Raw genomic sequence first — 16,013 nt, forward strand, 5'->3', positions numbered from 1 at the left:
ATGAAGCTGATGACGTGCCCTGTAAACTTTCACTCAATGCAAAATAAAAACATTTAATTAAAAAAACAAACAAACAAAAAAAAAAACCCCAAAACAACAGAAGGGATAACACTGCTGAATGATGATGATGCCAGAGGAGATTGTAATCATTGCAATGAAACAATGAGTGTAAAACCGATGTTCTCCCATGTAAACTATCATTCAATGCACAATAAAAACTTTAAAAAAAAAAAAAGAAAAACCCAAAGATACAGAAAGCCCTGTGAGTGGCCTGAGGTCACCTACAATGTAAGCATTGGCAGAGAGAAACAGAGGGTTGAGGACTGCGCTTCAAGGCACATCCTTTTCCCTTAGGTTGCAGATGTGAAAAATGAGGCTTAGGAAAGGATGGCAGTGACTTTGGTCTGTCTGAACCTGCTTTTTCGCCCATCCACTCTTAAATGTCGTTGTGCTCTATGTTCCCAACTGATATTTATTTAACGTCATAGTTTTTTAAACCTAGTGGTTATGGGGAAGAGATTGCTTCCTTGGTGTTAAGAACCTCTGAACCAAATGAATATTTGCATGGGGATGGCAAATCTGAGTAGACATTAGACATTGGTAGTGGCTGTTCCCAGGCTCAGTGGGAGAATGTTGATTAGCAATGTCTGCCAAAGGTCTGGGAGGAGGTAGTGTGAACTGAGAAGTATTGATTCTTTCTTCTCAGCACTTGGTGTTGACTCCTTTTCAGCTAAGAAGGGAGCATTCTTATTGCCACCCATCCTCAGGCTTATTGCTCTTGCCCTTTATTCTCTACAGGTAGCAATAGCTATGGCCTTGAACTTGAGAACATTCCTCCGGGTTAAAACCCACAGCACTGGTAAAGTGAGCATCAGCTTACCAAACATTGGCGTCCAGCGGGACTGGGATGTGGCCTGGCTTCAGCTGCTGGACCTGAGCTTTCTAGGTGAGTGCAGGGAGGGGAGGTGTGGAGAGAGCCTGGGGCCAGCAGAAAAGGCCACAGGGAGCAGTTCTTGGCTGTCTTTATGAGAGCCGGAGACAAGTAGTCCTCACCTGGTAACATTCATTTCACTTACTAAATTTTTAATTTTGAAAGTGTAAAATAATGCACTACGTATGTGTGGGTTCTTTTGGACAGGTTAATGTTGAGTGGAAAAAACCAAGCTCGGGATAGTATGCATTTTATAAGAAACAATAACACTAATTATGTGTAAAAATGTATGTCAATGCATAGAAGAAATTTGGAGAGGAGAATAGACATCAGATTGACAACAGTGGGAATTAGTTACTTTGAGCCAGGAGTGTTTGTGTTCAAATGGAAATGAACAAAAGGGTCCTTAACTTCTAATTGCTGTTTTTTGCATAGTAAAAAGTCTGGGAGAAGAATATCCGTCATACTGACAGTGGGAATTAGTTACTTCTGGGTTTGGGGCGCCAAATGGAAATGGACAAAAGGGACCTTACATTCTAAATGCTGTTAATGCTGTTTTTGACCAGGAGACTCAGTTGGCATTTTGTATAATTATAAATTATTAAAAATAAAGGTGTTTGTTGCTATTAAGTGCTATTGAGTTAGTTCCAACTCACAGGGACCCTATGTAGGGTTTCTGAGGCTGTACATCTTTGTGGGAGCAGGAAGCCTTATCTTTCTTCCACAAACTAAAGGTTGTTGTTGTTGTGCCATGGAGTTGGTTCCGACTCATAGTGACCCTGTACAGGGTTTCCGAGGCTGTAAATCCTTATGGGAGCAGAAAGCCTCATCTTTTTCCCAAGGAACAGCTGGTAGTTTTGAACTACTGACCCTGAGATTCGCAGCCTGATTCGTAACCACTACGCTACCAGAGCTCCTTACAAAATAAAGGTAGCTCATGCTTATTATTGGAAAATACAGTTGATAACTGAATAAAAATTATCCCGTATGTTCTACCAGTAATGACTCTAAACATTTTAGTAGTGATCCTACTGGATTATTTTCTGTGGGTGGATAGTTAGATCGATGGAGGTAAGGAAATAATTCATTTTTTAATCATGAAATTATCAGGCCATATAAATTATTCAGAAACATGTGTATGTGTTTCAGTAGCTCAGGGAATGCCTTCCTTGCCAATAAAGGCTTAAGTTGGATAGTGTGGGGAATATTGTGCTCCCTCAGAAGCAGGCAAGTTTGTACATTCCTCCAACACTACTGAAGCTGGAGTGTGTTCTCTGTTTGCAGCGTGCGGTCTCCATACTGGGCAGAGGGAGGCCTCAGTGTTTGGAACAAGGTTTCTCAGCCGAGGATGGGACTGATGAGACTGACCCTGCTCACCTGGTACCTGAGCCTCAATAGAATCAGTCTGTAGCAAGTTACTCAGCCACTCCCATGTAGCAAGATGGAGGAAGAGTAACAATTCGCCTGTTTGCTATAACAAAAATATCAGACGTGGATGGCTTCCCAAAACTAGAAGTCCAAATTCAGGGCACCAGCTTAGGGGAAGTCTTTCTGTTAGCTCCGTGGAAAGGTCCTTGTCTCTTTAGATTCTATTTAGATTCCTTGGTGATCTCCGTGTGGCTTGGCATCTATTTCCCCCCATATCTGCTGGCTTCTCTAGACTTAATCTGCTCTTCTCTATCTCGAATGTTACTGGTTTGAACTACACCCTGCACTGATATGGCCTCTTGACAATGAAAACCCATTCCCAAAGGGAGATGATAGCAACAGGTCCAGGGGTTAGGACTTACAACGTTTATTTTTTGGAGGAGACACAATTCATTCCATCATGCCCCCATTTTAGAGTGACCCCTTTTCAGCCTCAGTCATGTCTTGGTATTACCCGGGGAGGCTGTTTCCTGCTCTGTTCTTTATTGTTTTCTTTCTTCACATCGTTTTGGGCGTAGTTTGTTCTTCCTTTTCTAAATCTTCAAGTTGTAGAAATAAGAGGATTTGAGATTTTTCTTTTTTTTTAGTATAGGCATATAGTGCTATAAATTTTGCTTGTATGCCCTTTGTTTGGGGACCTTGGTTTTTCATTCTTATTTGAATAAGTTGTTGTTGAATTTCTCTCTTCTTTGATCTGTTTGGTTGCTTGCTGCTGAGTTGATTCTGACTCATGGGGCCCCCTTGTGGTATAGAGTAGAATTGTTCCACAGCGTTCTTGTGGTAGGAAATCACCAGATCTTACTTCCATGACAGCCCTTAATGGCTTTGAACCACCAACCTGTCAATTAGTAGTTCAGCGCTTAGGCATTTGCACCACCAAGGACTCCTGTTGGTTACTGAGTAGTATGTTTAGCTTCCACGTATCTGTGTAGTTTTTAGTTCTCTTCTTGTTACTAATTTCTGGTTTCATTCATTGTGATTAGAAAAGAGGTGTATGATTTCAGTCTTGTAAAGTTTATTGAGACTGACTTTGTGTCTGGGACAGTGGTTTTGTTTTCTTTTTTTTTAAACAATTCACAGGGATTTCTGCCTCTGCCTCTCTCCTGTTGAGAATGAAGAGTGATGGTCTGGGCCTGGAAAGGTGAATTTTGAAAGGGATTTCCTGGGTGATTCTAGGGACAGCCTGTGCTTGGCTACCTGTTTGGAGTAGGGCTCAGAAGACTGCTGGTTATAGGGACTTGTGGTGATGGTGTACAGTCAGGCCTGAAGTGGTCCCTCAGAAGGCATGTGGCACAAAACACAGGCCTTAAGCTCTTTTCATCACTTGGAACTCAGCAATCCAATCCCAGCTGCTGAGTAAATGCTCTCTCAGATGCAGATTTTCAAAGAGGCTGCTCCTTTACTGGTCAGTAGCTTGTGGTGGAAGCAGCCAAGAGTGCTGGGGTATATCTCCAGTGACTTTTGGTTCCAGATCACTCCTGACTTCCTGTGTGACCCTGCAGAGGTCCCTTAACTCTCTGAGCCTCAGGGAGCAGAGTCCAGTTGTTTGAGTGTGGCTTGCATCCACCAGGATTGGAGGTGGCACTAGGACTGTGAGATAGAGTGGGGTCCTGGGCATGGGGGATAGCTTGTTGTTTTCCTTCTCCTAGGAGTCAGAAGGAATTTGAGCCTTTGGACACATGCTTTACACTGGGTTGCCAGGGTCTGGCATCTTTTTCTTTGAGTATTTTCATTCTCTCATATTAGCAGTAAGCACAGTGAGTGTTTCCTGGACACTTATCTGGACCAGACACTGAGCTCGGTGTGTTACATTATGCTGAACTCAGGGTTTTCCAGCCTTCCCTGGAACTAGATGGGGTTATTCTTCTCCATTTTACAGGTAAGGGAATTGAGGTTCAGCGAGGCCAAGTGGCTTAGGTCTTACAGGTTGTCAGTGATACAGAAAGCACTCAGCCCTAGGCTTTTCTAAACTCCAGAGCCCAGGCTCTTCATGACTCTTCTGTGTCCATGAGAGAACGCAGATGTCTGGGCTCTCCACAATACTTATCTCAGGCTTCCCTGCCTTTAATGTGTCATTAATTTGGTGGGCCGGAATTTCTCGAGGACTTCATATATACACTAAAGTTTCCTAACATAGGCACACCCAACTCAGCATCATATTCACTTAGAATCCGCCCCAGGGCTCGGGTGTAATTTAGAACCGGTGAGCTGGTCAGACTTGCTCAGCATCTCAGGAAAGTGGCCCAGCCTCCTACACGTGACTGGGAGAGAAATTGCTACCTAACCTTCCCCACCTGCCCAAGCAAATCCCAACATTTCAAAATCACTGATTTTATCAGAGTGCCCTACACTCACTAACTAAGGAGTTCTGGTGGCGTAGTGGTTTCGAATCAGGCTGCTAACTGCAAGATCAGCAGTTCAAAACTACCAGCTACTCTGCAGGAGAAAGATGAGGGTTTCTGCTCCTATAAAGATTTATAACCTCGGAAACCCTATACAGAACTTACCCCATGGCACACAACCACCACTAACTACCACACTCACTAATTGGATCTTGGTGTCAATAAGCACTGGGCTGCTAACCACTGGGTCAGCAGGTCAAACCCACCAGCCGCTCCTTGGAAACCTTATACAGGGTTGCTATGAGTCTGAACCGACTCAATGGAACTTCACAAGAACAAACTGAGAGAGATCAGTTTGTTAAAGTCATCCATCCACTTGTGGTTATTTCTGTTATAGCAGGTGCTAGAGAACGAAGGCACCTGAGTTTGATCTTTGTAGTACAAAAACGACTAAAAGGAAGTATTAAGCATTCCCAAAGGAGTCCCCTCTTCCAAGACATAATTAGTAAGGATGTTATTGTGAAGTGTTGTTGAGTCCTGTACAGGGTTTCCGAGGAGCGGCTGGTGGGTTTGAACCACCACCTTGCAGTTCAAATCTATCTAGCAGACCAGTGCTTATCCTACAGCACCACACCAGGACACCGGTCACAGCTTATGAGATTAGGAGTCTGAATTCAGAGAGCCAGCTCTGGAAAGAGGTCGTGGTCTCCTTTCAGTCGAGCCAGCCTTCCTTGGAGAGCTCCATGTGTCTTGGCATCAATCTTGCTCTGGATATAGGACCTTCACAGTGGAGAGACCCCAGGTCCAAAGGATGTATTCCATTCCCAGCTCTTCTTCTTGATGATAGTAGGTCCTCCGCTCTGTTTGCTTGTTTATTCTATCTCCAGAGATTGACACAGGGATTTGCATCTGGCCACATTAACATCTTGTTGTTGTTGCTGTTAAATGCTGTCAAGTTGGTTCTGACACATACTGACCCTGTATAGGGTTTCTGAGGAGCAGCTGGTGAGTTTGAACCGCCGGCCTTGCGGTCCAGTGCTTCTCCTACAGTGACCACACACAGGATAACGACATGTGGCCAGGGCTGGTGACATCAGACCATATCGTGGGAGTGATTATATCCTATTAGATAGCCTCCTGGAGGGGATCACTACTTCATAACTGCTAAATCACTGAGAATCCGGACTCAGCCAAGTAGACACAAAACCATAACTGTCACATCAGGCCTTTAAGAAGTGATCAAGCTAGTGTTCACTGTGTGTGTGTATGTTTGCGTTTAAACTCCTATTAGTTATACTCTTCCTATGTGTGCTGTGGCAAACCTTACTTAACTTTGTCTTCATGACAGCCCCATGAGGCGACACTGCTGTTGTGGTCCCTTTTTAACCAAGGAAGGGAACAGAGGTTCAAAGAGGTAAAGTCACTGCTCATGGCCACAAAGCCATCATCAAATGGCACAATTAGGACTCAGCCAAGTCTATCTGCCTCCAAAGCCTGAAAGTAGACCGAGAGATCCAAGTGTGGGGTGGGAACCATGACTTTCTGTCCATCCAGATAGCCGTTCCATGGTGTGCATGCTGGTGTTTATAAAAGCCCCGGAGACATTCTCATCCATCTGCTTGTATGTCTCTGTGACAGAACAAGGTGACATCACAGCGCCCAGCCCAGAGCAAGTGGAGAAGTTGAAGGAGGTGGCAGGCTTCTCTGAGGACTGTCCCCTCAATGAATGCATGGCTCTACTGGCTTTCCTTTACTTGTACCTGTCCATCTGCCGGAAACAGAGGTTTGTATATGGTGGGGGAAAGTTGTTCATGTTCCGCCTTGCCAGGTCATTGGGAGGGTTTCTCAAGTTGCTGCTGCTGGAAAAGGTACTTGCTTCCTTTTAGGCTGTGGACACAGACAGCCCCCCACTGTCCCCATCACATGCCAAGCACCACACTAGCTGCTTCTTAGATGTTACTGTTTTTCTTTTTAACTTTTTGTTGTGAAGTGAATGAAGGTTTACAAAGCAGATCATCAGTTCTTCATTCAACAAATCATAAATGTTGTTTATCTTAGGGATTGCAATCCCTTCCATGTAGTAACGGTTATCCCACTTGCTCCCTGTGGTTCCTGTTTCCATTCCATCATCCCTCCCAGCCCTTCTGAACTTTGTCCTTAGATCAATGTTGCCCTTTTCATCTTAAATGGTGAGCATACCTCACGAGTGTTGTTGTCCCCCTGAAAATTGGGCCACAAGGGTGACTTCCATTTCAGACCTGAAGGTCACAGTCTCGGATTCCTCCAGTCTCTTTTCTGACCAGTCAGTCTGGTCTTTTTTATAGTTTTGAGTTTTGTTCCTTATATGTTCTTCTTTTGTTAGACCTAGCAACTCTGTGAGAGAAGCATTATCCTCATTTTACACTCAGGGAAACTGAGGCTCAGAATAATACCAACATTTATATTCTTTGTTTTTGCCCACTTCCCTCTTAATGTATATTGCCTTCCCCTTCACTCAAGGTAACGCATCTGCCCTGGTAGCATAGTAGGTTACGAGTTAGGCTGCTAACTGTAAGGTCAGCAGATCTAATCTACCAGCTGCTTTGTGAGAGAAAGATGAGGCTTTCTGCTCCCATAAAGATTTACAGCTACAGAAACCCTATACAGTGTTGCTATGAGTCGGAACCAACTCGACAGCACAGAACTTACTCCCCTTCCCTCCCCACCCCTGGTAACTATTAAAGAATGCTTCTTTTCTTAACATTTTACAATAGTGGTCTCATGCAATGTTTGTCCTTTTGTGATTGACTAATCTCACTCAGCATAATGTCCTTCAGGTTCAGCCATGTTATGAATTGTTGCTCAGATCACCATTATTCTTTTAACGTTGTATAGCTTTACCAAAGTGTGTTTACCCATTCTTCCATTGACTCCATCTTTTTCTATTGTGAAGGGTGCTGTGATGAACATGGGTGTGCATATATCTGCTTGTATAGATATGGCTCCTATTTCTTGTAGATAGATACCAAGTAGAGGGATCGCTGTGTCATATAATATTTCTGTTTCCAACTTTTTGAGGAAGTGCCACATCATTTTCCACAGCACTTGGACCATGCTACAGTCCCACCAACAGTGGATGACGGTTCCATTCTCTCCACACTCTTGCCGACATTTGTTGTTTTGTGTTATTTTTGCAATGGGATGAGATGATGTCTCATTGTTGTTTTGATTTGCATCTGTTTAGAGGCTTTCTGCTCCTGCAAAGATTACAGTACAGCCTCAGAAACTCTATCCATGAGTCAGAATCAACTCCATGGCACTTAAAAAAAACGGCTCTGTAGGATAAGCACTAGACTGTTAGCCACAAAGTTGGTCATTCAAGCCCACCAGCCACTCCAGGAGAGAAAGATGAGACTTTCTGTTCCCACCAAGATGTACAGCTTCAGAAATCCTATACAGGGTCACCATGAGTCAGAACCAACTGGAGGACACGTAACAACAACAAATGACTAGCAATCACATGCATTTCTTCCTATGTTTGTTGGCCGTCTGCATGTCTTCTTTGGTGAAGTGCCTGTTAGTGTCTTCTGCCCATTTTTAAATTGCATTGTTTGTCTCTTTCTTGTTTAAGTGATGAAATATTTATGTTGCTGACCCCACCTGCCACCCCTGGTCTCTTCCATTCAATAGAACCAAAAAGCCAGATATCATTCTTGGATCCCCTGTGTGGCTTTGGCAGAGGCACCTTTGCCCCTCCTCTCACTGACTTCAGTGACTTTGAAAGGCACCTTCAGCGTCACTCCTATGAGAAGCTCTGAGTGTTGTGTCCTTTAAGAGGCTGCTCAATGAGGGTGACAGGATTGTTGAGGGAGCGTCACCTGGTGTGAGAGTGTGGACTTGAAATTCAGACTGTGTGGCACTCCCTAGCGCACTCAAGTCCTTTGGGATCCTCAGCTTCCTCATTTGTGAAATGGGAGCACACATAGTACCTGCCTCATAGGTATTGATGAGGTCAAATGAATTTGTTTATGTAAAGCACAGTGCCTGGCATACAGCTTGCTAAGGTTAGCTATTTTGATTTTTAAGCTTCCTCAGAGCTGCTTGGAGGATTAGAAGTGTTCTCTGTACTGGGTCTAGCAGAGCTTAAAGGGAAACCCTTCGGGGCAGGTCTTCACTTGTGCAGCGACACTGGTGCCACGCCGTGCACATTTGGGAGTATCCTGATGCTTGCTGTCTTCACCCTGAGAGAGGTGTGTCCCCATTCTCGGGGGACAGGCCAGAATCTCCTGGGAGGGGCTTGTGCACTTTGATAGGCACATTCAACTTGGTCATTGGAACATGGGGAAAGTATCTAAGTGAAATGACAAAATATGGCATGTGGTACTTCTCTGTTAGGGGCATACACATATGAGGCGGTGACTCTGAGCTTGGCTGTTATCAAGAGCAGACCTGTGGTGCACGTGACTGGAAAGCACTGTCCGATGGGAGAGGCCTCCATGTGAACACAGTGCAGGGCAGTGTGGCTGCCATGGTGGAGCAAGATCACGTGCTGGAGATTAGAAATGAGTGTGGGGAATTGCCTTTGTGGTTGTCAGGGATTAGCTTCACAGAGGAAGTGACAGTTTAGAAGGGTCTTGAAGGATAGGTAGGAATTTCCCTGGGAGACAAAACCAAAATCAGAGCGTCCTATTGCCATCAAGTTGATCCCGATTCATAGACCCTACATGGGGTTTCCTAGACTGTAAGCCTCATCTTTCTTCCCTGGAGTAGCTGGTGGGTTTGAACTGCCAACTTTGCAGTTAGCAGCCCAACACCTAATCCATACATAGTGCCACCAGCGGAGCAAAGGGGAACAAGGCTATTCCAGACAGAGGGATCAGCATGTGCTACGGGCAGGACCACAGAACATGTTTAGGGAACAGGTAGGAATTTCGAGAAGTACGAGACCTGCTTGATAATATAATGGTTGAGATAAATGAGGCTTGTTTTCAAGTTGTGTGATTTGCCACAAGTTCCCACCATCCAATAGGGGATGCCTTTGGGATTGAGAAATCTCCAAAAGTACAGAAAACTGGGCCAAATGCTTAGCATCAGGTCTTGGGCCTTTCCCCCTGGTTCATTGAAGGTCCCTCACTGCCCTCAGAAGAGTCTCTCTTTCAGTCGTTGTTTTAAAATAAGACCTACATAAATTATTGAATGGAAAAGCAATTTGTTCCGTAAACTTTCACCCAAATCACAATAAAATGTTTTTTAAAAAGAGTGAGAGAGTTACACATTATATCCTGTTCCACTGCAGGACCCTGCCAAGCCTGGACATTGTGGTGTGGTCAGAGCTGCCTACCGGGGCGGGCTTGGGCTCCAGTGCTGCCTTCTCAGTGTGTCTGGCAGCCGCCTTGCTGACTGTGTGTGAGCAGATCCCCAACCCACTGAAGGACGGTGATCCCATCAGCAGGTAATCCCGTTTCTTCTCCCTGGTCACTGTCCTTCCTGTGCACTGGGGATTGCGCAGGTACGGGGGTACATCAGAGAATTGATCTTGGGGTTCCTACTCATACATGTTTATCCCAAACATGTATCTCTGTGATTCATGGATGGCTTCAGACACGTTCTCTCAGGAATATACTTGTCCTAGTCTCGTTAAGTTACCTAAAAAATAAAAAAGACCCGTCAAAGCAGTGGCTTTCAAGGGCATCTGCTGGGTCAGTCCAGGTCTTGAAGAGAGGTCAGCTCAGAAGGTTACAGTGGTTGTTTTGGGGGGATTCCCAAGGGGTCACCTTAATAGATCTACTCTAAGGAAACAGGCCCAGCACAGGCACTTATGAAGAAGGTTTAAGAAAACTGAGCACTGCATTGGGGAGAAACAGGCCAGGAAAACTGTGCTGAGACGTTTTCCCGTCATGACCATGCACCTGGTCATTTTTCTAGAGCAGCAAGGACTGTCCTATGAGAATTCGTTGGGAAACCTTACTCAGCTCTGATCTCGCCCCTTCAGATTTCTTTTTGTTTCCAAAATTCAAAGAACAGTGAAAAGAAATGTAATTTGAGTCCCTGGAGGATGCTACACTGCTGTTTTGATGTGGTGTAAATTGAAGGGCACAGAATTCTTCAGGGACGGGCTAGAGAGATGGAAACACCACCTTCAGAAGTGTACAGAACTAGATAGGGGATAGGTCGAGAAACAATAGCTTCACCTGTTGATATCTTTATTTAGTAAATCACTCTGATTTTTGTATCAATATTTTTTTTACTTGCCCTCATTGAGAAACCCCCACAGCCATGTGAAGAGAGTGGTGCAAAGGCATCCATTCTACAGATGAGGACGCTGCAGTACAGAGAGGGCAAGTGGCTGGCCCTAGGCCACACAGCTAGTGAGTACAGTCTAAGCTACAGTCTAAGCTACTTCTGTTCCTCACTGCTCCCCCACCTCCTTGACACTCTGGGATTTAAGTGCCTGTGGTGTGGTAGAAAATGGGGGGATGGATGTAGAAGGCAGCAGGTTATATGAACCTGCCATTGACCTACTGTGAGACCTTGCCCCGCCCCTCCACACACATATAGCCCGCACAACTCAGAGCATCCACTTCGTCTTTCATAAAATGTCATGTTGTGAGGTTGTACCAGACTGTTACGTTGTTGATTTTGTTTTTGTGGTTTATTTGTGGCTTAGGAGACCCCAGGAGTTAGAGTGCAGAGCAGCTCTCTAGGGCTTGTGGGCTGCCATCTTGATGGAAGCAGCTCTCCAGGCCTGCTTCTTCTGCAGTGCCACTGGCTGGGTCCATACTATTAGCCTTTTGGTTTCCAGATGAGCACAAAGCCACCCCAGGGCCTTTGCACCAGACTATGAGGAACAAAAAGTATCCTGTTTTCATGAAATAGTGTCAGGAAGCAAATCTCCTAGATTAAGATGTCGTCTTCCTGCTGGGCCCGCTGTCCTCGTCTCCCTGGAACAAGTGTCCCTTCTGTGACTCTCTGCAGCAGCCTGTAAGGCAGTGAAGCACATTAGGACAGAGGTGACATCAGACCACTTGTCATTTGGGCAATGCTCATTGAGAAACCACTGCAGGGACAGAAGTCATGCAGTTGTTCTGGACCATAGGAGGAGTGCAGGTGGCCCCAGAATCCCACCTGGCGGCTTCTCTGTGAGGCGTCCACCTGAGCCCACCACGCAGGAGGGAAACCTCTGACTGAGGGCTTTCTGAGACTTGAGTGTGGAGGTCAGCTGTGTTGCTTGAGGCCACTGCTGGTTTCTTATGTCCGGTCAGTGAAGAGAAGGCTGATCAGACAGAGCTGGGTACCATCTTGAGCGTAGCTGTGTGTCATCATTACACAGAGCCCCACAACCTCACAGTAACCGCAGGGCCACAAAGTGGAACAAGACCTGAAGAACAGCGCGCCGTGCCTACCGCCAAAGAAGCCTATTCTCTTCCTGGGCTTGGTTTTCAGTGTTGAGTTCTGTTGCTGGTCTGAAAATGCCATGGCTTTCCTTTTTCCCAGGCCCTGTTGGGTGCCTAGTTAGGGTTTCTATCAAGACTGACGATAAAGGTTTCAAACTGTTCAGCCACACTGAAATCAGATCAGATCCAAACTTCTAAAACGGGTGTATGTTAATAAAAAAATGAGTCCTGGTGTGGCCGCTGTAGGATATGCACTGGACTGCAAGGTTGGTTTGAACTGTGAAGTCATCTGTTCTAGCTCACCAGCCGCTCCTTAGAAACCCTATAGAGTCATTACGAGTCAAAACTGACTGGACAGCACTTAACAACAACTAAAAAAGTAATTGGAGCAGGAAAAGTTACCAATCGAAGCCCTGGAGTGGGAGACTTGTAAAGAGGTATAGTGAGCCCTCAGGGCCTGAGGTGGGAGTCTGGATTACTGCTAGAACTGAGGTGAGGGACACGTTCAAAACGATGCAGTTGGTCGGCATCTCGGCGCACGGCACCACTGTTTCCTGCTCTCCAGCTCAGGAGATTCAGTTGCATGTTAATGCACATGCTGTTTTCTAGTGGTGGTGGTGGTTATGTGCCGTGGAGTTGTAGGGAGATTACATTTCTAGCAGGCATTGACCTATAATTTTTCCTGTTCTGGTTAACCTTGCAGTACAGCCATCTTTTACAAATTCAGGTCAGTTCAGATTTTGTTTCATTGACCTTAATTGAACCAGGAAGAACCAGTTGATGAAAGCCGTGCTGCTAGTTTATTTCCTGCGACGTGGAGGTTAAAATACAGTGGGATGCAGAGAAAACCCAAAACTCACCCTGATCCTCAGCCACAGTAGATCTGAAGGCTGTTGATGTTACATCTCTGTTTGCATTAACCAGAGTGACTTTGAATGGCTTGGGGGTGGGGGGTGAGGTGCGGTGGCTGTCAGCGAGGAAGGCATCCAGCAGTTAATGGATGAAGGTAGGCACCGACCTACCACTGCTCAGGTAATACTGAGTAGGATTTTCAAGAATCTCAGTAAGATTTGCGTATTCACCGTATTCACTGGCTGCATGGCCTGGGGCAACCCCTTCTCTCCAAGGTTTCATTTCTTCCTCTGCAAATGAGGGGCCTAGATTGATCAATAGTGTGTGTCCTTCAAGCCTTGACATTTGGTTATCTTGTGAGAAGATGGTGACTCAGGAGAGAGACAGGAGTCAGCTACTCACCACTGTGTGCTAATTGCTGATTATAACCGGGATTAATGAAGGCCTACACACTGGCCTTTCAAAAGGCAGGATGCGTGTGGTGTATGCGAGGGGGCTCTTTCCCATGCTGTCCTTACCCATTCCTCTACCCTTGGCCTTCTGCCGAAGGTCCACTCATTCTTCTGAGAGCCTCAGAAGAGGCTACCATATGTTCCCAGCATCCCTGGACCAAAAGGACCTGGGACCCAATCTCCAGGGAAGAGTTGGTTGGGAATCCAATTCCCCTGAAGGAAGAACTCTGCAGAATTAATGTGCCAGGCCTTGGCTAGGTGTAGCTCACCTGGGTTACTCATCCTGTCTTGCTCACTCGCTGCTGCCTTTCACAGGCCACGCCCACCAGCTGCAGGGCTCTTGCCTACCCCCAGTGTCAGGATCTTGTTGAGCATGGACTCTCCCTCTGAGCCCTCCATTCCGCCGCCCCAGTGTGTGTCAGTACTGGTGACTCACCCCTCCGCTTACTCTAGCCTGGGAAGCCAGGACCACGTCTATCTGTACCTGCTGGGAGTAGGTGCTCAGTAAGGACTTGATGAATGAATGAGTCGGTGAGTCTCACTGGGACAGTGAGGGTCAGTGGTTGGAACCCAGGCTTCAGTCAGAGGCTATGCTTGTGATGTAGCAAGGAGGAGCCCTGAGAGACCAAGGACATTACTTTGTATGTCTGAGCCTCCGTGTCCTCTTCTGCAGGGGCGAGAGAGTAACTGTACTGCCTTATGGGAGTATTGTGACGTTGAAAGGAGATGGCCCATTTCAGGAAACATTTGGCATGGTAATAGGCACACGGTGTCAACAGCACTGGTCTCTCATGGTTGGTCATGGCTTCACAGGCACTGTGGAAGTGGTAGGTCAATCATATCCTCCTCATTTCACAGATGAGGAGCAAGGCTCAGACAGGGTAATTAACTTGCCCTAGGCTCGACAGCAAATAGAGGGAATGCAGGAGCTGTGATCTCAGGTGCCCCCACCCTTTTTTTTCCCCCCTCTGAGCTCACACTACCTCTTGAGCATTATACAGAGCACCTGTGTGTTCTCCCCACCTCGCAGTATCCTCTATGAGTTAGACAACACAATCCCCATTTTCCAGATGAGGAAACAGAGGGTCAGAGATAAAACCGCTTGCCCAGTGGTAGGAAGGGACTTGGAACAAGCTTACTGTTTCAGCCATGCAGGCCAGGCTTCTCCTATTTTATAGGGAAGAGAATTGAGAGGAAAGAGTAGCTGTGACCTGTTCCTTTTTCTCTTGTTCACTGAGCAGACTCAATGAGCTCACCCCACTCCTGACAGGGAAGGCACTGGGAGAGCTGCGGAGATGGCTGGACAGACCTGATCCTCAGAGGGGTCTTGGCACTTGGGATTCTAATTCGACGTGATGGTGCATCTGTCCGACTTGCAGGGCTTTGGGGAAGCCCCATCTCCGCACGCTCCTCTTTAAGTTAGGCATGGCCCAGGAGTAGGCTGAGGTGGGACTCTAGTATAGCAATAATCAGCACTGGTCGTGTGTGGAGCCCTTGTAAGGGCTTTGCTGCACTAGCACATTTACAGCGCACCATAGAGGAGCAGGGGCGTTACCATCTGACAAGGGAGGGGAGCGAGGCTTGGGGCGGGGGCGGGGGTAGGTGGCACGCCCAGAGTCACTCAGTTAGAGGAGGCCAGCTGGCACTGTGGGACTGCCAAGTCCAGGTTCTTCCCACTGTGCCCTAGGGGAGAGTTCAGTGGGGTGATGATCTGGTACCATCTCTGCCCCGCCTGGTGCTGTGCAGTTAATTCCATCTCATGGCACCCCAAATAGCACAGAGTAGAATTGCTCCCTAGGGCCCAGGCAGTTCCTTTTCTCCTCTTTCTGAATTTGAGGTCCCAAACCCCTTTGTCTCTTAGACTCCACCACATCACATATACAACCTCTACATTCTGCCCTCCCCACCCCCCCACCCCATGGTAAAGATCGATTTCTATGTCTTCTGCAGGTGGACCAAGGAGGATTTGGAATTAATTAACAAGTGGGCCTTTCAGGGGGAGAGGGTGATTCATGGGAACCCCTCTGGAGTGGATAATGCTGTCAGTACCTGGGGTATGTGCTACCTTCGGTTTGCTTTCTTTATTGTAGTTCTCTGATTCCTTCAGCTGAGTGGGGAAGGAATAGAAGCTGTGGATCCTGAGGAAAGTAGTATGTTCCCATGCTGGGAATGGGAGCGATGTCTGGACCTTAGTGTACACCCACCAAATCCGAATGGGGGTCGAGGGACTGGGAATCTGTAGTTTCATTGGGCCCCCAGCAGAATCCTTTGTTAAAGCTGCGGAACCGTTGATGTGAGGCTTACAAACCCAAGTGCCCGTGTCCCCTTCAGTGAGGCGATTCTTGCTTGATGGGCCCTGCCCTCAACACAGGCCTGTCTGAGCAGAGCCCACAGCCTTGTCATGAGCAGCCCCACTGAGCTTGGCCCTTTTATGACTGAAGCAGAGGAGACTAGTTTTGTTGTTTACCCTGTGCCCTGAATGGGGTGAAACTCTAACCCCAGCCCAGAATCGAACCTTGTCCTAAGAGACAACTGCCCACCATCCTTTCCACCACTCTAAGCTGACTTGTCTTCTTAGGAGGAGCACTCCGATACCAGCAAGGACAGATTTCATCTTTGGAGAGGTGAGTCTTGG

General features: G+C 46.7%; 1 protein-coding gene across 1 annotated transcript in view; it reads left to right on the top strand.

The window, feature by feature from the left end:
• The window catches only part of MVK (mevalonate kinase), a 28,460-nt gene that overhangs the window by 1,656 nt on the left and 10,791 nt on the right, over nucleotides 1-16,013 (top strand). The window contains exons 2-6 of the mRNA XM_006870439.1: nucleotides 799-946; nucleotides 6,340-6,484; nucleotides 9,977-10,132; nucleotides 15,329-15,432; nucleotides 15,957-16,002. Coding sequence (XP_006870501.1) covers nucleotides 799-946; nucleotides 6,340-6,484; nucleotides 9,977-10,132; nucleotides 15,329-15,432; nucleotides 15,957-16,002 — 599 coding nt within the window. The remainder of the gene's footprint in view (nucleotides 1-798; nucleotides 947-6,339; nucleotides 6,485-9,976; nucleotides 10,133-15,328; nucleotides 15,433-15,956; nucleotides 16,003-16,013) is intronic.

The sequence above is a fragment of the Chrysochloris asiatica genome, unplaced genomic scaffold (genome assembly GCF_000296735.1).
Source record: "Chrysochloris asiatica unplaced genomic scaffold, ChrAsi1.0 scaffold00142, whole genome shotgun sequence".
Taxonomy (NCBI): domain Eukaryota; kingdom Metazoa; phylum Chordata; class Mammalia; order Afrosoricida; family Chrysochloridae; genus Chrysochloris; species Chrysochloris asiatica.